The sequence below is a fragment of the Dasypus novemcinctus genome, chromosome 3 (genome assembly GCF_030445035.2).
Source record: "Dasypus novemcinctus isolate mDasNov1 chromosome 3, mDasNov1.1.hap2, whole genome shotgun sequence".
NCBI lineage: Eukaryota > Metazoa > Chordata > Mammalia > Cingulata > Dasypodidae > Dasypus > Dasypus novemcinctus.
In genome coordinates, this window is record NC_080675.1 from 175728506 (window position 1) to 175752988 (window position 24483).

The 24483-nt window shown below is 49.8% G+C and overlaps 1 protein-coding gene across 1 annotated transcript in view; it reads right to left on the reverse strand.

The window, feature by feature from the left end:
• The window catches only part of IL16 (interleukin 16), a 103818-nt gene that overhangs the window by 21888 nt on the left and 57447 nt on the right, over nucleotides 1-24483 (reverse strand). The window contains exons 3-10 of the mRNA XM_004447702.5: nucleotides 21328-21436; nucleotides 18741-18883; nucleotides 15621-15731; nucleotides 12424-12538; nucleotides 6565-6638; nucleotides 5782-5998; nucleotides 3217-3334; nucleotides 585-717 (exon numbers count right to left, since the gene is read on the reverse strand). Coding sequence (XP_004447759.2) covers nucleotides 585-717; nucleotides 3217-3334; nucleotides 5782-5998; nucleotides 6565-6638; nucleotides 12424-12538; nucleotides 15621-15731; nucleotides 18741-18883; nucleotides 21328-21436 — 1020 coding nt within the window. The remainder of the gene's footprint in view (nucleotides 1-584; nucleotides 718-3216; nucleotides 3335-5781; nucleotides 5999-6564; nucleotides 6639-12423; nucleotides 12539-15620; nucleotides 15732-18740; nucleotides 18884-21327; nucleotides 21437-24483) is intronic.

The window sequence follows — 24483 nt, forward strand, 5'->3', positions numbered from 1 at the left end:
CTTCCACCGTGACCCCATCGCTTCAGAGGTATGGGCCTGGAGTGACTGTCCTCAAATTCTTTGCCTCATGGAAATAACCTGCTCACATTTCTTGCTTTATCATCCCTTCCCTTCTGTATCCCTCCTGAGATCCCATAGCACTTACCACTCTGCACTTCAGTTATTTCTATGTCCGGCTCTCCAACTAGACCATGAGCTTCTGGAGGGCAGGACTGTGCGCTACGAACCCACATAACTCTTACCTAAGTGCCTCGCTCCTGGCATGTCCACAGTGAGTTCTCAGGAGTGAAGGAATGACTCTCTTAAATCTACCAGCAGGAACCCAGGACCAGAATTTCCTGTCCTAGAACTTGTAACCCAACTGCAAGAGCTTCCTCGAGCTAAGGCCAGTCACCTCTGGGATCTACGAGTTTATCAATGAACCTTTGCAGCAGACACCTGTGGTCACAGACACTTGGAACAGGTTCTTAGAAGGTCAGGCCCCATCCCAGCCAGCAACGGCTCTGCTCTTATCCATTCCTTATTTCAATATGCCAACTGGAAGGGTGATCCCGGGGAAAAGTGGGCCAGCGGCGGGGTGTTACCTGCGGGTCTGGGTGTCGGCTAACGAGGATGGGGACGGGGCCGGGACTGCAGTGCCTCAGCACGGCGTAGACGTCATTGAGCGTCATGCAGCGCACAGGGGCGTCATTGACCTCCACCATCTCGTCGCCACACCTGCAAAAGCACCAGCAGGCGGCCGTCAGCGAGCGCGTCATCCTGCCACGTCCTTGGCACCCCTGCTGGCTGGGCTGTTGCTACAACCCAGAAAGCAGCCGCTGCAAATGCCCAGGACAAACCAAGGCAGGATGCCCTTCACTGCAGAGAGTGGGAGACAGTTCATTCCCAGAAGTGGGCCAGTATTAACAGAATTTCCTCTTTTACCTTTCCAGTCCCCCTTTCCCATTCAACTATGCCCATTCAGATCAGGTGCCTGATGTTGAAGAGGGAGAGAGAATCATGAAATAGCATCGTGCTCCTCAATTGTCACAGAATGTTTAACCCTTTGCTTCCTCTCTGTGCCTCTGTGTTCCCATATGTGGAATGGTCAGGAGCAAGGACTGGATAGGATTGCTAGAAGGTAGAGAAGAAATAACCGGGCAGGAGAGTTGAGGTTCTGCAGGCAAGAAGGGAGAGAAGACTCTGGAGTTCACTGTAGACATAAGGTGGGAAGGAGGTTACCAGCAAGCCAAACAGAAAAAACCGAGGTAGAGAAGACAGGGTCCCACTGATGCCTGGAGGATTTGTACAAACCAGCACCTTTGTTTCACAGATGAGTAAACTGAGGCACAGGGAATGACATGATGTCCCTGATAAGACCTAGCTCAGGAGTTGACAAACTTATGGTCTGTGTAGCAACTACTCAACCCTGCCACTGCAAAGTGAAAGTGGCATGGACAATAAGTCAACAAATCAGCACAGCTGCATTTCAGTACAGAAGCAGGGAGGGGGCTGGCGGGGGTACCTGAGGCACTCCAGCCTCCCTAGTTATTGGCAGGGCCAGGACTGGAACTCGGGTCTCCTGACCTGATTTTATGCTCCTGCCTCTGTGGTCAGCAGCTTCCTTCCTTGACATTTCTGCTGAATTGGTCCACCTGTATCCTTGCTAAAAAGTACCCATGTCTCCTGATTTCACCAGAGACCACTGTCATACAGCACCAAGCACCAAGGAATGCGGAAGCTTCTAAAACAATCCCAACCCAGTTGCAGGCTTAGGAAGGAGATGCTCGCTGTCTGAGTGTATTTCAACTAAACTAATCATCCTGACCATACAGTTGTAAGAGAACAGAGGCTCAGTAAGTCAGCTGTTACCATCCTGCAGATGACAGCAACAACAAATCCATCTCTAACTGAGAAGCTCCAACCAGGGACCACCCTCAGTGGAACTTGCCATTGCTTGTACTGCAATTATAGTGAAACCTAACATAGCAAGACTCTCCTGATATAGCAGAGCCCAAATCCAGGGAGAGAGGAAGAGAGAAAGGGAGAAAGAGAGGAAATAAATATATATATATATGTACTTCTATTTATTAGAGTGGTTGTAAATTTACAGAAACATACAGAAAGTGCAATGTTCCCATATATCCCCATTTCACCCACGCAGCTTTCCCTATTTTAACATTTTGCATCAGTGTGGTAACTTTGTTACAATCCATGAAACAACATTCTTATAATTATGCTATTAATTTTAGTGCACTGTTACATTGGGTTCACTCTTCATGTTCTATGGGTTTTGACGAGTGTATGTGTGTGGTAACTTAAATACAGCCTAAAATTTCCCTTTCGATCCCTATTTGAATATAAAATTCACTAGTGTTGATTACATACACCAAGTAGTTCCTCCATCCCCATTGTCCACGCCAAAACTTTTCCATCACCCCAAACAGAAACTCCATACATTTAAACATTAACTCCCTCTGCCTCCCCCACCCAGCCCCTGGTAACCTGCATTCTAGTTTCTGACTTTATGAATATGCATATTCTGCTAATTTCATATAAGTGAGACCATACTGTATTTATCCTTTGTGTCTGGCTTATTTCACTCAATATGATGCCTTGAGAGAAAATATATTTTACTGTAAATGAATGTAAGAGTGAGTATAAAATATCACAGCCAGTTATGCTAGGACAACAGGGTCTTACTGAATCCAGATCATGGTGAAATGGGCTCTACAGTAAAATTAGATTCATACTTGTCCTAGAAGTTATTTGTAAAGAAGTGTACCTGCAGTGCCCGAAAGTATTTTGTTTATGCTAAGATAAAATTGTTTATACTGATTTGCTTAGGAAGCTACTTTTCCCATAAAGAGTGCACAGGTAAACCTGATCAAAGCCCTTGTTTAGGCAACTATAAACTCTGTATTAGTTAAATCTGAATTAGTGTGTTGACTTCATGCTTTCCATTTCAGCGACAGTGCTTCTTAACTGTAATGTGCGTCCTATCTCCAGGGATCTTGGGACAAGGCAGAGTCTGGCTCAGCAGGTCTGGGGCCGGGCCTGAGATTCTGCATTTCCAACAAGCTCCTGTGGCTGCTGGCCCAGGGTCCACTTTGAGCCACCTGGCCCTGGGCCCCGGCCGCATCGTTTCCTCTCCAAAGCCATCTCCTGGTGTTCTCAGGTAAGTCTTTCTTCTGCTGTAAATGGGGGATCTGCTCCAAAACAGAAATAAGGACCTACCGGAGCCGCCCGTCCAGGTGCGCCACGGACCCTGGAGAGAGCGTGTGGATGAAGATGCCCGAGATGCACTGGAAGTAGGGGACGCTGCACAGGCCGATGCCCAGGCCAACGCCAGCCTCTGAAAGGCAAAACGGGGTGGGGGCGAGGACTTGGGGCTGAGCCTTTCCCGGTGCAGGCCAGGCTGGGTGCAGCCCCCTCCAAGGGCAGACAGGACAGCGTTCGGGCCCCCCGGTTTACGGAGGATCGCTGTGCCCAGGGCACTGCTCCAGGTTCAGCTGCATGCCTGAGGCGGACAAGGGCTCTGCTCTCGGGAGCATAAAGCTAAGGTGAAGACCAGGAGGAAAGAAGAAGGGGAGGGTGGAAAGAAGGAAGGAAGGGAAGGAGAGGGCACGGAGGGAGGAAAACATCAGAGCGATAACTATTATGCAGATAATTAACAAAGAATGTGCTAGAAAGTGAGGGGATGGCCATTGCAGGCTTCAGTGGGGGCAACATTTAGACTGAAAAAGGAAGTACAAGAAAGCCAGGGCCTTGGAGAGGGCGGCCGCCAGGCATTCCCAGAAGAGCCAGCGCTTAACGCGGAGACCCAAGGACAAGAGAAGGAAGGCCGTGGTGTCCCTGGGCCAGAGCGGAAGCCACGCCCTGTATACAGCAGGTCACGGTAGAGGGCGCAGGAGAGGGAAGAGGAGGGCCTGGGGCTTGCCAGCGCTGAAAGTTCTGGAAAACGAGGAGCAACCCGCAGCCAAGGAGAAGAAGAAAACTCTTCTCTACAGGTTTCTGCCGGCATTCGTGGTTTACAAAGCTCTCTCCCACCCAAATTCACCTTCTGAGCCTGGTCCAGGCCACGGGCCCACGAGGGAGGGCATGAGCAACTGTTAGGCGCCCTGTGTATAGAGGAGGAGTTTGGGCCGGGGACGTGGCCCACCAACAGAGGTGGGAGCTGTCACAGAGCTCAGGGCCCCCGATTCTAGAACAGTCCCCCTTAAACCCAGTGGACCCCCATGGCCCTGCACTGCAACGTTTGACAGGTAGATTCCTGGGCCTCCCCCCTAAAACTGTCAAATAAAATCTAAGAGGAGCATGTCAGCAGTTTCACTCTATAGGAAGAGAAGGCAGAAAGCCTCCTCGGGTGTGTTTCTGAGGCAAGACCCGGGCCCTGCCCGCCCCGCCACGGAGCCGGTGAGAGCCGTGGCTGCCCACGCTCCGTGCCCGCTTGGCAGATCACCCCGGGGGTCCTGAGCGTGCCCGCAGACCTGGAGGGCCCAGCACGGGCGCCGAGCGCCGGGACAGGCCTCGAGGGGCGCCGAGCGCAGGGGAGCTCGGGCACGCCTCGGCTCGCCCCGCTTCTAAACTCCGGGGCAGGACTGACTCTGCCATTGGATAAACCCCTGCTGATTAGGAATCCGGCCTCCCCCCGTTTTTCTTCTTATTGCTTTCTCTCCCAGGGCAGCAGGATACAGGATATGTGAGAGTTCCCGTCCAAAATTCAAAGGGGACCTGGTGCCTGAATGCACTGTAGACAAAAACGACGCTCGCCCTCTTCCAGAGCACCTGCTCCTCACAGGGCAGGGTCAAGTTTAATCTTTCCACTCAGGCTTTCGATTCTTCAATCAAGGTTGGGAACTTTACTGTTTCTAGACAACGGCTCATTTCTTTTATTGGCATATAATTGTACATAATGAAAAGATGAGTAATAATATGGAAGATATTAACAATTTCAAAAAATAGTAGAAGAGCCATCCCCCCTCCACCCCGACCGCTACAATCCCTGCCCGTCTTTCCAAACTTCCGCTCTCCCCTCGCGACAGCCCCTTCCCCACGGGAAACCTGAGGCCTTTCTTCCAGCATGAGCTGGATCGTGTCATCCCTCTGCTTAGACATCCTGAAAGGACTTCTAGTTGCAATTTGAAAACATCTCCCTGCCAAGTCCCAGAGGACCTGGCCCTGCCCAGCGCGCTGGGGCCACCTGCACCCCGCTCGCCCTGCCCCAGCCCCATTCCCTCCGCCCCTAGGGCGCCCCAAACACGTTCTCTCCTCGCCGCCCCTCTGTGGGCGCACACCCTCCGGGTCTCAGGCGCAGTTGCACAGGGAGCCCCTCCCCAGCCCTCTGGAGGTAGCCGTCACCCAGGGATGGTGAGAGCAAGGACACTGACCCCGGATGTCAGCGCTGCACAGGGCCTCGGAGACTTCTGTTTCCCTTGGAGTCCACCGAGGCCCAGGGCGGGGAAGGGCCCTGCCCAGGATGCTCTCCTGATGTGTTAGCTGCAGAGCCACAGTCCCGGTCCCCCGGGCGGTCTGTGTGTGTGTAGTTTGGTGCATGATGCATTTTTAGCTTGGTTTTGTTTTAACCACTGCACCAGAACACACTGGCAGGATTTGGGTGGTTTGGCCTGGTTTGTAGAAACGAAGGAACAGAACTTGCAGCCAAGCCTAGCCATGAAGTCTGCCAGCAGGCACTGCCCTGCCCCAGAACGGATTCCAAGCGAGGAGCAGCTCAGAACAGGTCCAGCCAGGGGGCGGGGGAGGACGGGGGCCCTTTCGGGGCCAGCAGGCCAGCACGCCTACCTTTCTTGAGCGACACCTCCACCATGACTCTGTAATTGGCCTTGTCTGCGCTGGCAGGAGCGGCTGGGCCATCCAAAGCGAAGGGGCCGCTGTCCTTGGTGGCGCAAGTGCTGGAGCTCAGGGAGCGGCACAGCGGGGGGGACAGGTGGCTGGACAGGGAGTGGGGGGCCGTCAGGCGCGTTCTCACGGTGAGGGTGAGGAGCCCCTTCTTGGCTTGCTGGAAGGAACAGGGACAGTGCTACAAAACTATCAGCAGCTCAGGGGAGATGAAGAAGACTGGCCTCCAGCAGGAAAATACTGTTTAAGGACATGCAGCCCTAGGTATGCATGTGAGCCATACATATCATATATGTGCCACACACGTCACATATATCATACACAATCATATGTACATATATATACACACACACATACCAGAGAGGGGGTTAGAGAGAGAAGAGAAAGATTCTTGACTTGAACTAACTCAATGGAGACTCAAAAATGTCATTGAGTAATGTCTTAAAAATGTAAGACAGGTTTGTCAAGAGCATATCAATATGAACACGTAAAGTTTTTTAAAATAGTTTTGTAGCTCTCAACTAGTTTGAACATCCCCCTGCAACCGTTGAGCTTATGGGATTATTTTCCTAGTAAGTTCTTTTTTTAATGCTGTGCCAAGATCAGGATCAGCTAAGTGCCCAATGTAAATTTGGAATTTGTGGGCTTGGATAAGGGAGGGTGGGAGCTTGGTCCATTTGTCTGAAGGCCCCAGCGTTTGGCCATATGTTGATAAGAAATAGTCACCTTGAATTTCTGCAGAGCCTCCTGATGTGTTAGTCCAGCCATTGATTCACCATTGAGTTCCAGAATTTCATCACCTGTTGAGAAAGGGAGAAATTGCAGTTGGGAAGAGTATTGCCCCATCAAGGGAAATTATCCTTACCTAGTACTCTGGTCTCCCCACCTAGGTTTTATGCAATGCACAAAGCACGCTGAAGGCCATTTTCTCATTCAGTCTTCAGCCTGGGGGCTAGGCAGGGCAGCAACCGTGGGCCTTCTCGGGCACCTCTGATCTTCCAGGATGAGATCCAGAATTCCTAGCCAGGCCTGATCTGCTGTCCACACACCTCTCTGCTTCTCCTCCTTCCCCTCCTGCCACCTTGACCCTCACACCATTTGCTCCAGTGGATAATTTCCTGATGCAACAAAACCTGCATTTTCCACAATGATCTTTGTTATTAAATACCTGCTCCATGCCATTTTCCCAACTAAAAGGTTCTTCTCTACCTTCTTCACCTACCTCTTCTTAATCTTTCAGTCTCTGCTGTCTTCATCTCCTTTGTACTCTCACAATACCCTGTACCTAACACTGTCGCAGCATTTGTCACCCTGGGTGGTAATCAGTGACCTGCCAAAGTCTCTCCCCACCAGGCTGGTGGCTCCCTGGGGACAGGAACTTTGTCTTATTAGATGTTAGACCCCAGGGCCAATTCTGTGTGCGGCCTAAAAGGTGCTCAACAAATATGGATGTAATGTTTCCAGAATGCAAGGGGTGCCCCATTTTACAAAAGAGGATATTGACCTCAGAGAGGTCCAAAGTCATGGTGAAAAGAATTAGGGCTCGGATCATTCGAGTCGAAGTCTTTTTTTCATAGCACTATAAGGATATTTTTTTCTGAATCCAGAAATCTATTTTTATGTGAATAAAAGATCACTTTCTCCCTTTCACTCAATGTATTTAATACACAATTATAGGAGCTCTTTCTTTGTGTTCAACGCTGTGCTGAACACTATTTTTACACTGCCTTCTGGGTTTGATTGTTATTGGTGCCACTGTAGATGATCTACCCTTTTCCTCTTATTGCTTTCAAGTTTTGTTTTTCTTTGCCCTTGATATTCTGCAGTTTCACTATGATGTGCTAGGGTGGAAGGAAGCTTTTTGTGCTTCCTGAAGCTGAAGTTTCATGACTTAAATCAATTCTAGAAAATCCTTAGCCCCCATCTCTTTGCAGCCTGCCTCTCCCCTACTCACCCTGTTGTTCCTTTCCTGAATTCCTGTAAGATGTATTTTGGATCTTCTCAAACGATTCTCCATATTTCTTTTATGTTAGTGCCTTTTTCATTTCTATTATTTGGTATGGCGTGCTAGATAATTTCCTGTTTACTAATTCTTCTCCCAGCTATCTAATATGATGTTGAACCCGTTGAGTATTTTTTTCATTTTATTCCAATGACCATGCTTCCTTTTAATTTCTAAAAGTTAATTTTTTCACATCGACTACTATTTTCATTATGTTCTGTTCTTTTCATACAGCTTATTTTCCCACTTCTATCTTTTTAAGAATCATTTTAAACATACTAATTCTATAGTTTTCTTTTAGGGTGTTCTGTTATCTTAAGCTTCTGAGGGCTAATACTTCTGTCATTTCTGCTGGCCCTCCTAATAGTGGTCATGTCCTGATGTAGAACGTAATTTTATTGTGAGCTCATTTTTCAGGGGGACTTTGTTCTTCTGTGGGTGTCCCATACACCCCAGGTTACTGCCAGTTTTTTCCTTTATTGCCACTAGGTATCCCAGGGGTTTACTGGTTCAGGACTAATTTTAACATTGATTTCTCAGCTTGGGGATTCCTGTATTCCACAGGGACTGGCAGTGTGGCCTCCACGTCTCTACATGACACAACTTTGGGTCTTCGTTTTCTTGTGGGAGATGTTTCTTCCCACCCCAGGGTCATGGGCAACTTCCGGCTTCCTTGTTGCTCCCCTTGGCCGGCTGGCCTTTGGTGAGGGGCACTTCTTTCAGGATTACGGCTTCATGAAGGGATCTCAGAGCCTCAGAAAGACCAAAGCCATGTCCCCTGTCCCTACACGGTCATTCAAATCTGGCCTCGACAGCCCATAAGCAGGCCAGCAGCTTTCTCGGCCACCGCATCATCAATTCAAGAGTTTCCTACAGCTGATTTAAGGGTGTTTCTTGCTTTTCCAGCACCATGGGCATTTCCATTGCCTTCTTTTGATTTCAGATGTACTATTTTATCCAACATGGGTGTGTACTGGAAATAGAGGGTGGAGGGGGTTGGGAAAGGGTTCACATCAGCTCTGTTAGGCTGCTGACACCAAGGTGTGAAAATGACAAGACCTAGTGCTTGTCCTTGACAGAGGCCAAGGCTGGGAGTGAAAACAGACCCATTAAAAACAATGTAATTAAATGTGTGCTGAAGAAGGGATACACAGAGGACACAGTTCAGATATGTCCATTCCGGATTACATAAAAGACGCTGACTTCTTACTTCAGGTTATTGTCATTAGAATATTCATCCCAACAGGGTCATAGAGCAAAGCTCTGGGCTCTTTGGAGTGCCCTTATCCTACGTAGGCCCTATTCGCTGCAAGGTGATTAATCTAGATTTTGCCAAATAAATCTTACGTAATCATTTTCTGGAAGTGGAATTTAAAAGAAAAAAACATTATTAGCCTTGATCTGCACACCAAACATTTGTGGCAACTGATGAATCCCCAATGAACTCCAGGCTAGATTCTAAAAACTTTACTTTCGAAATAAATTACAAAAGGTGATTTGGGGAAGTGAGTGATTGAGCTCCCATCTACCATATAGGAGTCGAGGGTTCAATGCCCAGGGCCTCCTGGTGGTGAGCTGGCCCATGCGGAGAGCTGGTGCAGCTAGATGATGCAACAAAAAGAGGCGCAGAGGAGAGACAGTAAGAGGCACAGCAGATCAGGGCGCTGAGGTGGCGCGTGAGAATGGTCGCCTCTCTCCCACTCTGGATGGCCCCAGGATAGGTTCCCGGAGCCACCTAATGAGAATCCAAGCAGACACAGAAGAACAGACAGCGAATGGACAGAGAGAGCAGACAGTGGATGGAGGGGGGAGAAATAAATAAATAAATCTTTAAAAAAAAAAGGGCGATTTGGTCAATATTTTGAGAGTAGAAGCAGGGATTTTATAGTAGTTATAGTATAGTTTTGGCTCATTGAGGCGCTCTGTTTTTGTAAATGAAATTAACTGAGGGGAATGAATACCTACCCCATCACCCAACAGTAATGCCAGGTTGGGCAGTCTTGTACTCAGGAAACAAAACAATACACAAGATTCGCTTTTCTTTCCACCTAGCCCCTCCCTCCCCCTTTGCTCAAATACAGAAGAGTACAAAAGACAATAAAAGAAACTGTGGCCCACTCTCTGGATTCTGATGCCACTTTCTTCCTTTCTCTCACTGGATCCTCTTCTCTGCCTGCCTCTTGATTTGGGCCATTCCCCAGAACCACGCCTCAGCCCTCCCAACCCTCTCTATCCCATCTCTCACATCCACTCAACAACTTCAGCTATTTTCAAAATGTTGACAACCCCCAAATCTATATTCAACCCTAACTGCCTTCTTTTTTATTTTATTTTTTATTAAATTTTATTTTATTTTTTAATTATCTTTTTTAAAAGTTAATAGATCACACAAAATTTTACATTAAAAAACATAAGAGGTTCCCGTATACCTCACTCCCACCCATCCCCATCATTTTTTATTGTAGTTTTTTGAAGACAAAAAGATGACAAAAAATGTTACATTAAAAAATATAAGAGGTTCCCATATACCCCACCCACCCCCCACCCCACTCCTCCCATATCAACAACTTCTTTCATCATTGTGGCACATTTATTGCATTTTGTCGATACATTTTGGAGCACTGCTGCACCACAGGGATAATAGTTTACATTGTAGTTTACACTCTCTCCCAGTCCATTCAGTGGGTTATGGCAGGATATATACTGTCCAACATCTATCCCAGCAATATCATTCAGGACAACTCCAAGTCCCGAAAATGCCCCCACATCACATCTCTTCTTCCCTCTCCCTGCCTTCAGCAACTACCGTGGCCACTTTCTTCACATCGGTGATACAGTTTCTTCCATCTCTAGACACAATAGTTCTACAGCAGAATACCAGTAAGTCCACTCTAATCATATTTAATTCCTGCGTACTGTGGACCCTAAACTGCTTTCTAGAGTTATGATCCAAATTTTCACTAGACTGCTGGACATCTCCACCTGGTGGCCACCCAGTTACCTCCACTCCACTCTACTGTTCCAGTCTGAACTCCTTTGCCTCCTCCCTTTGGCCTTTTCCCCTCTATATCATCTTTCCCCAGTTACACTGAAGCTAGAAGACTTCAAGTCTTCTCATTTGCTCCTCCAGTCAGGTCCAAGTTCCGACACTTTTCCCATCGGCCCCTTTCTCCTCCAGGGTTTCTGCCTCAGGACTGGCTCTTAAGAGCTGGCACCTGCCTCTTCTAATAGTCTCTCAACTAGTCTTTTGCTTCTGGTTTCGCATCAGCCCACTTCATCACACACTGGGCTCTTGAACCGCCTCAAGTCCTAGGCATAGCTACTCCCTCTCACATTCTAGAAACCTTCCACAGACTCCCCACTGCCTCACACAATCAAATCCGTATGTGTAATGCTGTGTACTATTGGGGTTAGTTAACTTTTTCTGCAAAGGGCCAGACAGCAAATATTTTAGACTTTGCAACTGTATGCTCTCTATTGCACTACAGTACTGCAGTTACAGCACAAAAACCGCTGTCAGTATCAACAATAGGCAAATGAATGAGCACGGCTGTGTTCCAATAAAGCATTTTTCTGGACCTTGAAATTTGAATTTTATTTCGTTTTCACATATCGCAAAATAGCATTCTTTGATTTTTTTTTTCCCCCAAACATTTAGAAAAGTACCAACCATTCTTAGTTCACGTACCACACAAAAACGCCACGGAACAGATTTGGCCCATGAGCCATAATTTGCTGACCACTGCCCTATGCAAGTTAGCTTCTTCAAGGTCGTTAGGCTCCTAGCTTGGCTGACAGAGAAGAGTGGGAGCACTAAATCCCTCCTCTTCAAAGGTCCAATGTGTAAACCAGCTCCAGAGCTACAGCTGCTGCCTGTCCCAGTGCCTCCTGAATTGAAACCAAGAGCTCCAAGGGCTGAGTCTGCTGCCCAGTTATCCACATGACTGATGGATGGAGTTGAAGGTGAGCGAAGGAAACCTTGACCCCAGGGCAGGAAGAGAGTAACAGGCACTCAAGAAGCAGCTCTGAAGCCCAGGCTCCTCGCTCCCAGGATGGCCAGGAGCTTCTGACCTGGTTTAAGGATGAAAGAGCCAAGAGGAGGTAGTTGAGCAGGGAAGGATGGCAGAGGGGGTGGGCACCAAGGGGCAGACCACGAGGAATCATGTTTTACTCCTGTCGTGATTCCCAGAGCTGGAACTCAAGAGGCTCTCAGAGAATGCTTGCCCAGCTCATCGCTTAGAGGCACCTGGCCTGGCTTTCCTGGGATTGTGCATTTGGGAGGGCAGATCCTAGAAAAGATCTTGAAATCAAAGAAGAGAGTGGTGGGAATGAGAGCGGGGGAAGGGGCAGAAGCAGATGTTTCCGTCTTCCGGCCCCAGGTCTCAGCTGTGGTGGCATCAGGGACTGAGTGGGCAGCACACAAAGCCACCGTGTCCATCAGGTTGGCACCTGCAGATCTCACAATCCATGCTGGCCATTTTCTGAAGACTCAAGACTCATTTTACATTCCTACCATCTTCTATGGCCCAGCAACTCTGCTTTTAATCTCTCAAACACCCTCTGGTACAGGAGGGGAAATTTACCTTCTTGTAGCCTTCCATCAGCTGCCGCTGCTCCTTCTGCAAAGATGGTTTTGACATAAATTCCAATAGGGCCATAAATGCTGTCCTTTCCCCCAACAATGCTGAAGCCCAGGCCCTGATAGAGAGAGGGGAGAAGGTCACATTTAGGGCATTTGATGCCCTTCCTTGGCCTCTTTCCTGAGTGCCTGCCTCCAGCTCTGACCAAGGGAATCGGGGAGGAGAGAAGGTAGCTTCAGTCCCATCAGGCTCCGGGCTTAACAAAGCAAGGTGAAAAGCAGAAATTCTAAGTGCAGACTTCTGAGTGTCCAGGGGCTTCTCATGGGCCTGGCGCTCTCCACGCAGGGCCGGTGATGTAGAGGCAGGGGTGCCGCAGGGAGCCCGAGGCCCTGGCGTTCCGCCCAGATGGCTTCTAGCTCCGGGTCCCCCCACCCCCCTTGTAAAATGACGATGCTACCACTAACTCGCAGGCTTGTGTTTGAAAATTAAACACACACCACCACCCAAAACATCTACAGCGAAAACAAAGAGCAGCAGCTCAGGATGGCAGAAGCAGCCCTTGTCACCTAAGGCCATTCCCTCCTCTTCTCAGAGGCGTCCCTTGAATCGTGGGCTCTCCCTCCAGCACCCATCTTTCCCACCTACCTGTTCTCCACCTACCTGTTCTCCCTCCTCTACCTGTTCTCCCCTCTCTACCTGTTCTCCCCCCTTTACCTGTTCTACCCCCCAACTTGTTCTCCTCCCCCTACCTCTTCTCCCCCTCCACCTGTTCTCCCCCTCTACTTGTTCTTCTCCCCCTACCTGTTCTTTTCCCTCTACCTATTCTCCCTCCTCTACCTGTTCTCCCCCCTCTACCTGTTCTACCCCCCTACTTGTTCTCTTCCCCCTACCCGTTCTCTTGCCTCTACCCGTTCTTCCCCCTCTACCTGTTCTTCCCCCCCCACCCGTTCTCCCCCCTCTACCTGTTCTCCCCCCCCCTACCTGTTCTTCTCCTTCTACCTGTCCCCTTCTCCATCTACCTGTCCTCTCCCTCTCCCCTAGGTCATTCTGGTAAGCTGACAAGCATGCCTTGGGGCTCAGAGAGGACAAGCTCAGGGTCTCAGCAGACCAGTGGCTGTGGGGGCGGTCAGGAGGCAGCAGAGAGAAGGCCAAACCCCCACAGAGTGAGCTCTCCTGCCCCCACAGAGTGAGTTCTCCAGCCCCCAAGGATGTGGTGCAGCCGCTCACTAGCCAGGGGACCTGGGGGTGGGCGCGTAACGTCCTGGGACCGCAGCTCCCTCGGCTATGATGGGGGCTAATGACAGGCCGCCGTGAGGATTCGAGGAGTCACCCCGTGAAGGCCTCAGCACGCCGCCTGGTTTGGGGAGCGGCTTGAGGGGTGGTCTGGGCGCTGACGCCCTCCTGCACCTGCTGAGCCTCCAGCTCTGCCTCCTTGGCCTCTGGCACTCAGCTCCAGCCCGGTACACTGGCCCAACCGCGCGCCGTCCTGGTGATGCCAGGGCTCGGGTGTGGAGGCTGACTCCGCTGGCAGAGGGAGGCCTGGCTGATTTCTGGACTCATTGCCCCTGCTCTGTACTCCAGGCTTCTCAGGCCAAATGTCCCAGCCCTTTCTATCACCAGGTCCCTTCTAGACCGGCTCAGGCTGCCCAGGGACACGTGTGCCCGTGAAGTCCACTTATCGACTGTGTATTTTATATGCACCAAGATCATCTAAAGCCCTTTTTGATTTCCTTGGCATGAGTTTTGGGTGTCCTTTTCCATTTTGCCTACTTTTGAGGCTTTAAAAAATTAAAAAGTCAAAGTTTTACAGTACTTCTACCTAAATCCAAGGAGAAAAGGGGATTGTCATTTGCTAAGCAGGAAGTGGGCCCTGGGAGGCAGGCATCCCCCGTGATTAGAGGAGCAGCAGTCCCAGCGCTCACTCCCGACAGAGGAACCGGGGCAGAGAGAGAGAGGGCCCTTCCCCTGGAAAGAACAAGCCACAGTCCACCCTCCCCTCATGCCACATGCCAAAATTGCGTTAGGTGGACTAAGGGGCCAGCCCTGTCGCCCCTAAAGCACCCGTTTGGAAAACCCTGCAGCATCTGCCTGTGCCTCTTTCAGAATTCTCTTCAGGTGCGTGAAACCTGCACACGGGATGGCACGCTTCGGAGGCAATGGGAAGAAACATTTGGGATGCCCACGCCACCACCACTACCACTCTTTTCCACCACTCCTTCCCCCCCACCCACTTGATATTTCTGAAATACGGGGCAGAAAGCAGGATGCCTCTTTATCATTATAGGAAAACCCACAGTGAATTCTCATCGTCAGCCTCCACCTGGCAGCAAAGGCAGGATAGAACATTCGATCATCCACCTGCAGCGGGCAGCATATGTTCTGAAAAACTATATGTGGCTCCAGGCTTGTATGGTGCTAACACCGGACTGGTGGACGTAAATGCAGGATCCAGAAATCTCTATAAAAGCTGTGGCTTTATTCGTTGCGTCCCGCTAATTCCCAGGAACTAGGCTGTGAGTGGGATATGGAACACGCTTGGAAGGGTGAAGGCGGCGTGATGGGTTGGACTGCGCCCCCCACCCGTGAACGTGAACTTGTCTGTAAATAGGATCTTTGGAGATGTTGCTGGGGAAGACGAGGCCAAAGGTCCTCATCCAATATGACTGGTCTCCTTACAGGGAGAGGAAATGTGGACATGGGGGCGCCGAGGGAAAGACGGTCGTGTGGTGGAGACGGAGAGGGGTCCCACTGCCTGACACTCACCATGGCCGGGGGACAGGCCGGGGACAGCTGTCCCCTTTAGGAAGGTGCATGGCCCTGCCAACACCTGGATTTCAGACGTCGGGTCCCCAGAACTATGAGGCCACAGTTGCTGCTGTTTCAGCCCACAAGTTGGTGGCCCTTTGTTCCAGCAGCCCTGGAAAACTAAGACCAGGGGGAAAGGGGCAAGATGATGACGTTGCCTAATTGGAAAAATGCTTGAAACTGAGCTGGTTCCAAGTTTTAAGAGACCCCTTCCGACACCCTGGTTGCCCTACTGTCATCGGCACAGCCCAGCACTCCCCGGCCTCTGTGGGTGCATCCTAGTGTCCCCGTTCTCAGCCAGGATGGCCCTTCTCTAGCCTCATCCTTCCTTTGACACAGCAGCTCCTCGGGAGCCGGCGATGCTCCGGGGCTCTCTGTCGGCCCTGGTTGCTCACCTTGGCCTGGCCCTTCATCAGCACGATGTTGGAGATGACCGAAGCCTGCAGGCCCCCGGAGGGCTGCACCAGCTGCGCTGTGCTCAGTGACCGCGTCGGTCTGGACAGGCCCTGAGGTGAGAAGCAGAGGGGGTGAGCTGCAGGGGAGGGCAGCTTACGGCTCACTGGGAAGTGGAAGGCCCAGATGGGAGAAGACCCCGAGGGCGCATGGCGTCACAACTGGACCCGGGTTAAGGGGGCTCGGCGGGGAGGCCTGTGGGAGGGGCTTCCTCGGGCGGCCCCAGGAGCCTGCTTTGCTGAGGGAGCATGATCTCCCTGCAGACCAGTAGTTCAAGGTTCACTTGGGCTTATCAAGGTCGTAGGTCCAGGGTGGCTGCCGTCCAGGACCACGAGTCCCCATGACCAAGGTCTCGAGCTGAGCCTGGGGCAATGCCAGGGGGGCTCTCTACAGGCTGTGTTCAATTCAGGGTACATTTCCTAAGAGTCCTTGGACCAGACACGGGACAGTGAGTGCAGGGGCAGGAATCCAAAGACTTAAAAACTCAGAGCCTAGATCACAGGGAGGCAGGTGGGCGAGTTCCTACTTGCATGGCAGAAGCAACGTGGGCCACAGAGTAGAGGCTCACACCATGCCCAGGAGGCTGCCCAGGGAGGGATTACGTAGAGCGGTGGGCAGAGCTGAGACTCTGGAGCCCCAGAAGTGACCTCTGTGCCTCAGTTTCCTCATCTGTAAAGCATGGCACTAAGAGCACCTCTGTAATACTGGTGTTTTGAAGGCTACATCTACAAAACGTCAAGATGGCTTATACATGGCAGGTGCCTTAAAAGCATTCCTTATCATTATGGACTCTAAGACTGTTCCCTGCTTTAAGTATTGCATGGTTTGGAAAGACCCACCTGTGCTAGGGCTTGCCCTTCTGCCTTCCTGCAAAGGCAGACAGCTTTCCTGTCCTTGTGTCGAGGTGGCTGGGCGGGCCCTCCTGGCTGAGATCTGATGTGCTGCACGGTGGAACCAGGAGCCCGGGCGGCCGACTCCGGGGCCCACGCCGTCTGCACGACTCCGAGGCAGGGAGGTGGGAGGGCACAGGGACACAGGGCATGGGCTTGGGTGCCACCTGCATTCCTATCTTGCTGCCCTGCCACCTGCTAACTACATGGCCTCGGGAAGGTCATTTGGTTTCTCTAAGCCTCGGTTTTCTCATCTGTGAAATGCAGATAATAACAGTATTGACCCATTCGGGTTGTTGTCATAACTACATAAATGAACCCACACAAAACACGTAGCCCAATGCCTGGCAGGTAGTCAATGTGGAATGAAGGCACGGTTGCTTTTATTAACTAGCTGATCTAGCCAGTGCTTCCTCCTTTTCTCTGTGCACCCTCCCTCCTACTCCTTCCGTATGTGAAAGCTGCAGATCTCAAAGGCACCCAGGAAGTACCCTGGATCCCATAGACTCAAGGTACTCCCAAGGTTGTCCGTCCTCTGTGGATCTCGCCCCCCAACCCCCATTCTATGAATAACCCTGGCTGCCTTCCAGGGAATGGCTGTTCTGAAGACATAAATGAAACCATTCATGGGCATCCAGTGCTCCCTAAATTTTGAGGGGTGAGTAAGGAGAGGCAGTAAATAGGCCTCCCACATGCTCCCCAGGGCAGACACTGCTAATCAGCTCTCGTTCCTGGTTGGACGTGGGCCCTCCGTGCTTTCCAACACAGCCTCCAGGCAGCCACTGCCAATGGAGCCATAGCTCATCCTTGCTGGTTTGGGGATCTCCTGTCCCCAGGGACCTGGACTCCTAATGCAAGAGGCAGCAAAGACAGGAGGCCAGCAGCCTCTCTCAGAAAGCCCATCTGCACCTAGCCCTTCACCAGTGCTGGCTGCAGATGTCACAGGGCTCCTGGGCTCTTCCCATATGGACCCAGACATGCAGAACACCAGAGAGTAGGAGAATTCTCAGGTCAGGGAGTTACCCGAGATCCCATCTCCCAGTTTACAAATGGAAAATACAGTGGCTCAAGGAAGGAAGGGAAGAGGGAAGTGAAATTTATGGAACACCCACTCTGTACCATGCAGGGACAATCGAATATTCCTTGACTGTGGAGCCTGCCCTTGGAGAGCTCATGGTCTGCTAGGGAGATAACAGGACAACAGCAAGACACGTTGGGTGAGCTCTGAAAGAGGAACAGATGCCTCAACGTGGACCTTCAGAAGAATGCTAGGTGCATGCAACTGGAGGGATTGGGACAGCTTCCAAGGAAGAGGGAGTGTTGGGAAGGTCCTTGGAGATAAGATCGGGTTTCTAGAGCTGGAGATACTACAGGTAGAGGGCCTTGCGTGATCACTGAGTGGGGAGTTCGGGCAGTACTGGCTGGAGCTTAGGACAAGAGGAGTAGGTAGTAAAGCAGGCCAGGGTGCTCCGTGCAAGGAACACTGTGCTTTGTAACTGCTTGCTCCCAGTCTGCAACCTATGCAGGGGTTCCCAGTCAGCAAGCCTCTGCACGGGTAAGTCTATGTAGTCTGCAAGCCTCTGCATGGGTTGCAGCCAGCAAGCCTCTGCACGGGCAAGTCTATGCAGTCAGCGAGCCTCTGCGTGGGTCGCAGTCTGCAAGCCTCTGCATGGGCCGCACGGGCTGTGGCACCCCACAGGACGTGGTTCAAACTCTGGCCGCTTAGGCTGTAAGGCATGTGAACTCAGGCAGCCGCCCCCCTGGCCGAGCCTCAGCTTCCTCGCGGTAAGATGGGGCTGACGTCACATGGCTTCTAAGCTTGCTTTAAGCATTGTAGGCAGTTCGTCTGCTGAGTCACTGTCTCGCAGGAGTTCAAAGCACAGGTTTTGGACTCGCAGAGGTCTGGCTCCAGGCCCCAGTTCTGTCTCTTGCAACGTGAACGCACGTACTTGTCTTCACTTTCCCAAGCACCGTTCTCTGTAGGTCAGCTCTTCACTGCCCAGAAGAGGTAGCAGTTACAAGTGCCTGCCACAAGGGGGCGCGCTACAAATGACCACTGCCAGGACGGGTCTCGGCCTAGAGGTGGCCCTGCCGGCCAGGGGTGGCCTTTCCGTGTGGCGTGTGGCTCCTTCCTCCTCTCCCCCTCCCGTGGTTCCCCTCCCTTATTCTTACCACGGCCTTTCCCACTGGGCAGTCTAGTTGTTGGGAGAGGGACTTCCTGTCACTGCAGAGAGAATAGGGCTGCCGGTCGGTGGCCGCTGCCGCGCTCTTGGTCATGGGAAAATCAGTGTCTGCTGTGCAGTAGGGATTCACACCTGAGCCGGGAGGGGGGAAAGGGAGAAAGCATTTGCACTCTCAAAACACAAAATCGCTTTGCTAGCCATTCAGCATTTTTTTAAAAAACCACGTTATCTAGGTGCTTACCTCATATCAAATCCCAAAATTAAATTACAGACATAATAAGTCTAGAGAACAAAAGAGGCAAACCCTTTACAAACTAGGAGAAATTGTAGCCATATGTTTACTATTTCTCTGGATCCGGAAGAAAACGTCAACATTTAAAAGGAAAAGAGCATTAAATTATTATATCCAGATTCAAACATTTTTGTGTAAAACTGAGCACTTCAATAGATGAGAAGAAAAGGAACAAAGTGGTGGAGAGCATTTTCAACACACTTGAGTCGACTCTTAATTTAATTAAGAGTTTTGGGGTTTTTTTTTTTTAGTTAATGCATGAGAAAACTGATCATCCCAAAAGAAAAGTAGGTAAATTCATGAAAGAAAGGAAAGAAAGAGAGGGAGGGAGTCAGGGGGAGGAAAGGAAAGACATGGTTCACAAACCAGGATGGAAAAGGACATCGGTCAAGATTTGGGGAGGGAGCAGAAGGCGTGTGCAACTGGGAGCTGTGGTCACTTGAATGACTTCCTGCTAAGGAGGAGAAGCAGGAGCTGAGGGGACGAGGCAGGAAGGGGCTTTCCTAGAGCCCAGTGAGAGAGGAAACCCGGGGGAGCCCTGCGGAGGGCCAGGGCCCCAGGTGGAGCCGCAGTGCCCAGGCAGGGGCGTGCAGGACCCCCGGGGCCCTCCCGCCCGCCCTCAGTCTCCTGGGATGCTTCCCACTGGCTCAGCTCAGCCAAGAACCAGAGGGCTGCGAGCTGGGCGGCACTGCCTCAAGGAGCCAGCACTCCCGAGCAAGCCGGGCCGTCGGCCCCAGACTTAGAGGGACCCTGCGCTGGCTTCATGCTCTGCTGTTGCCGTTTTGAAATTCATAGTCATTTTTTGAACAGGGGCTCCGCGTTGTCATCTTGTGCTGAGCCGAGCCCCGCAAACGAGTAGCCAGTCCTGGGTGTAAAGTAGAGCCGAAAGGAGCAGGGAATTGATGAGGGGGAGAGGGAATAGAGAAAAATCCATATAGCCAAAACGATTTTTAAGATTATACAGTATAATTCTATGACTGAAGACATTAGCATGCACATACATTACTGGAGAAGGGTCAGCTTGTACTGATGGGAAGCCTTAAAAAATACCAACTTTTGGACCCAAAATTCCATTTCTAGGAAATTATGCTAAAGGGAAAAAAAGGTGAAAATTTGTGAAAAAAAGCAACTAGCAGTCCAGAAGTAGGAGCTGGTTAATTCAATGATGATGCCTCCTCCAACAAAACAGCATACAGTTTTGAAAGGTCAAGAAAGTTCAAGATCGAAGACTACACAGATTATTAATGCTCCCAAATGTGGGCTCTCACCACTGCACCATCCCACTGCCTCCTACTGTACTCTAAGGCAGGGGTTCTTCACCTTTCTTGTTCCACGGAACCCTTTGCCAGTCAGGTGAAAACCACGGACCCCTTACTGAGTCCACACTATACTATGTATTATTTAATAAATCTATCACACCCACACCAACACGTCCCCAAGAGAATAATGTGTTTTTGAATTTCAATTCAAGCTCACGGACCTCTTGTTAGAAACCCCAGCTCTAAGGTAATCCCAACAAAATTTTATATACAAACTCAGCAGTGGTGATTATGTTAGTGAAAAACAGAATAACTTAAATCTCTAACAAGAGGGCACTGGTTAACTAGATTATGACACATTCAGACAATTAAAATGCATCCCCTAAAAATGGTGTTTATGAGATTTTCCAGTGCACATAAAGAAAAGTTTATGTGCATATATACACATATGTCTGTGTTTGTGTCTGTTTTCTCTAAGTAAAGGAGGGAAATCATTGAAAATGTTGAGAGTATTTCTACTATTGGGATTTGGTGTGGTTTTAATTTCTTCATGCTTTCCTGTACTCTTCAGTTTTCATGATTTTGTATTAACACTATTCTATTTGGAGCAACTAAACGTAGTGAGATCTTCCAACTCAACCTATGTCCTATTAAAAATGAGGTGGCAGGGGCCCAGGGGAAGGGAGGACCTCCCCATGATCAAGGAGCATCTCGGAAGATGAGCCAGGAGTAGAGCCCATGTGTCCTGTCCTCCATGCCCAGCACTTTCCAACATGGCACTTGGAATCCATTTAGAGGAGGAGTTGACTAAACCACAGGGAAGCTCTACATGCAAATGCAGAGGCCCCGCAGATGGCAGCGTGTGCGCTGTAATGAGGAGCACCCTCTGAGAGGCACACAGACCACAGGTGCTTAGTCCAATGGCCAGAAGAGATAACTGCCCCCAAAGCTCCCAAGACACATGTGGCCTGATGGTCAGAAACAGGTGACCTCCACTCCTGGGAGCCTCCCGGTGAGTCACTTACTGGTTGAATTGCTGCGTGTCCTTTGGTGGCAGGCTTTGGGGAGCAGGAAGTTATGACTTTGTGCTTCTGGTTTTCCAGGCTTTTCTCGAGAGGAAGTTGTGGAGGTCTCCTGCAAAGCAATTTCAACATCTTCTATTCAGGAAGTAAGAACAGAAAAACACACTCAGGAAGCTGGGATTTTGACATTGACCATGAAAGAATTTGTTGAATTGTCTGTCTTCCCCCCTAAATTATTATATCATTTATTCATTCATACCTTCATTCATTCATTCATCTTTCAACATTTTGGATGAATCACAGACTTTTAGCCAAGTCTTTTTTAACCTTTTAAAGCTAAAGCTTTAAACTTTCTAAAATGGAATCAACCAGAAGGCAAGATGTATGGAAAGTAACTTTGAAACACTTCTCATATAAATTCAAACTTTAAGGTTCCTTTTGTGGAGAAAAAGGGCTCTTTGTTGTTTACAAGTTTATTTCTGAGCTGCAAAAATTGTCTCCCCTTGGCCATGCTTTTGTACCTTCTCTATTTTTCTGTTCACTCTTAGCTGCCACAATCAGGCAGACAGAAGCCAGTCATTTAATTTTTAAATCTGAATGAATAAATATTGTGTAAATGGTGAATTCAAGCAATAAATTTTGAATCGTTTTGGTTGAGAAAAGTGGCTTTCACTGCAACATGGAGACTGACATGATTGCAGGCAGGAAATTTATTGAGAAGCTCTCTCAATGGAGGGGTTCTGAAGAACAAACTTCAGCCTGCCCCTGGAAAGGGGGGATTTGAATTTATACAGCACATTCCTAGGCAGGGAAATGATAGTCATTGGGAGGGGATCGAGGGTCCGAGTGAGATGCAGAGGCCAATAGGAAGCCCTAGAGGTGAGAATTGGGTGGCCAGAGGGTGGTGGGTTGGGGAGTTGGATTTTCTTGGAATGCTGGAGAAGCAGGTGGTTCTTTGACCTGGAGGGGTTGAAGGTCTTTAGCTCATTCTACTCCCATTTCCACATGGTTTCTTTGTTCAACCTTCGGGGAAGTACCATGCTTTCAGACACGTAGGCTTAGAGAGGGGGGCTTGTCTTTCTTCAGTGCATACTAACGGAAACTGAGTCAGAGCTTGTTAATTATTGCAAGCGTAGTGAGAGGGAACCTCTCACAGTTATGTCAACTGCTATGGCCAGGTTCTTTGCTAGGCATTGGAGATGCAGCAGTGAACAAACAGACAAGGTCACTGCTCTCAGAGAAATGGCATTGGTGAAGGAAAACCAACAATAAACAAGCAAACACAAAGGTGAGAGATAACTACAGAGACCAATAAGTGCTATGAAAAGAAGGACTAGGGAGGGGCATGAGTGGGTAACCTGGAAGGTATGTTTTAGAGAGGATGGTCAAGTAAGTTACAATGTTCTGGCACTGAATAGGCACTCACAAATATTCGTTAAAAGAACATTACGAAAATTGGGAAGCGGACTTGGCCCAGTGGGTAGGGCGTCCGCCCACCACATGGGAGGTCCGCGGTTCAAACCCCGGGCCTCCTTGACCCGTGTGGAGCTGGCCCATGCGCAGTGCTGATGTGCGCAAGGAGTGTCTTGCCACACAGGGGTGTCCCCCGCGTAGAGGAGCCCCACGTGCAAGGAGTGCACCCCACAAGGAGAGCCGCCCAGCACAAAAGAAAGTGCAGCCTGCCCAGGAATGGTGCCGCACACTCGGAGAGCTGACACAGCAAGATGATGCAACAAAAAAAAGACACAGACTCCCGGTGCCACTGATAAGGATAGAAGCGGTCACAGAAGAACACACAGTGAATGGACACAGAGAGCAGACAACTGGGGGGCGGGGGGGGGGGGGGGAAGAGAAATTAAAATAAAGAACATTACAAAAATAGATTTCCTAATAGTGAACCATTCATGCATTCTTGAGAGTAGCAGTATTTTATTAGCGTGCAGATTTTTCAAGTTAAATTTGCTTATGGTTCTTTTATTCTTTTTCTAAGTTGCCATATTAATCAAACTTTCCTTCCTCCTTTTTTACATTATTAATTTGGAAATTCTTCCATTGTATTGTGTCAATAGGAAGTATATCAACTATATTAAATAACACACTTCGATGTATTTCCCTACCGGGGTCAATAATGAAACAAAATACATGACTGTTCCTCACGTAAGGTGAGAGTCTAAGGTGACTTTATTTTCTCCCTTCTCCTCACCCTCTCATTTTTGTTTTTAAAAACTCCAGCATTTAGGGGTAGAGGCTCATAGTGATGATGATAATATTACTACTTTACTTCTCATTAAGTACCTTCTCTTCCCATAATTTGTTCTGTACATTGCTACTGTACTTCCTATTGTATTTCATTATTAACCACAACAACCTCGACTTCGTTCTTGAATTACATGGTTTTCCCTACTCACTGCCATAATCCCCAAGTCTGTGTTTTTCAGTGTGTATGTGTGTGTGTTTCCTTTCAGGAAAGTAGTGTGGATCGATGCTCTCTGAGTATTTGCAGCTTTGAGAAGGTCTTTCTCTGGTCCTCGCCCTTGAGCGACAGGTGGGCTGAGTAGAGACTCTGCGGGTATCAGTTATTTGCCCTGGAAACTGGAGATGGCTCGAATGCCTGCAGGGATTCAGCGTTCTGCGCGGAGTTGGCTGGAGGCACTGCCACCCTTTCCTAGCTGACAAAACTGCTTTTCTTAGGAGCCAGGCTCGGCGGTGCCTGATTAACTCCGGGGCCAACTGGTGGGGACTCCAGCACCTGCCGCATAGCCCAGAGCTGAGGTCGGGGCTAATTCTGACCCTCACCATCTATATACAACAGCCCACCCCTTCTCCAGCCCCTGCCACGATGAGCTGGGGGGGCACTGAGAGTTCTGCTGGCGTCTGTCCCGTGTGGCCAACGGCAGGTGAAGAGACCCTCCCTCAGTCCCGGGTCACCTGCGGTAGATCATGGAAAGGTTCCCACAGCTTCCACAGTGCGGTGGGCCCTTTTCTAGGGTTCCTGTTTTGACATGGATTTCTCCCAATTTGTATATTCCTTTCAGGTTTTGACAGAAATCTCTAAGAGAAGGGGGAGTTAATGTACTGCATAGACATCTGGAGCCAGAAGTACATTCACCCCTTTGGAAAAACACAAAACAAAACTGTATCAAGTTCTAACACAAGGGG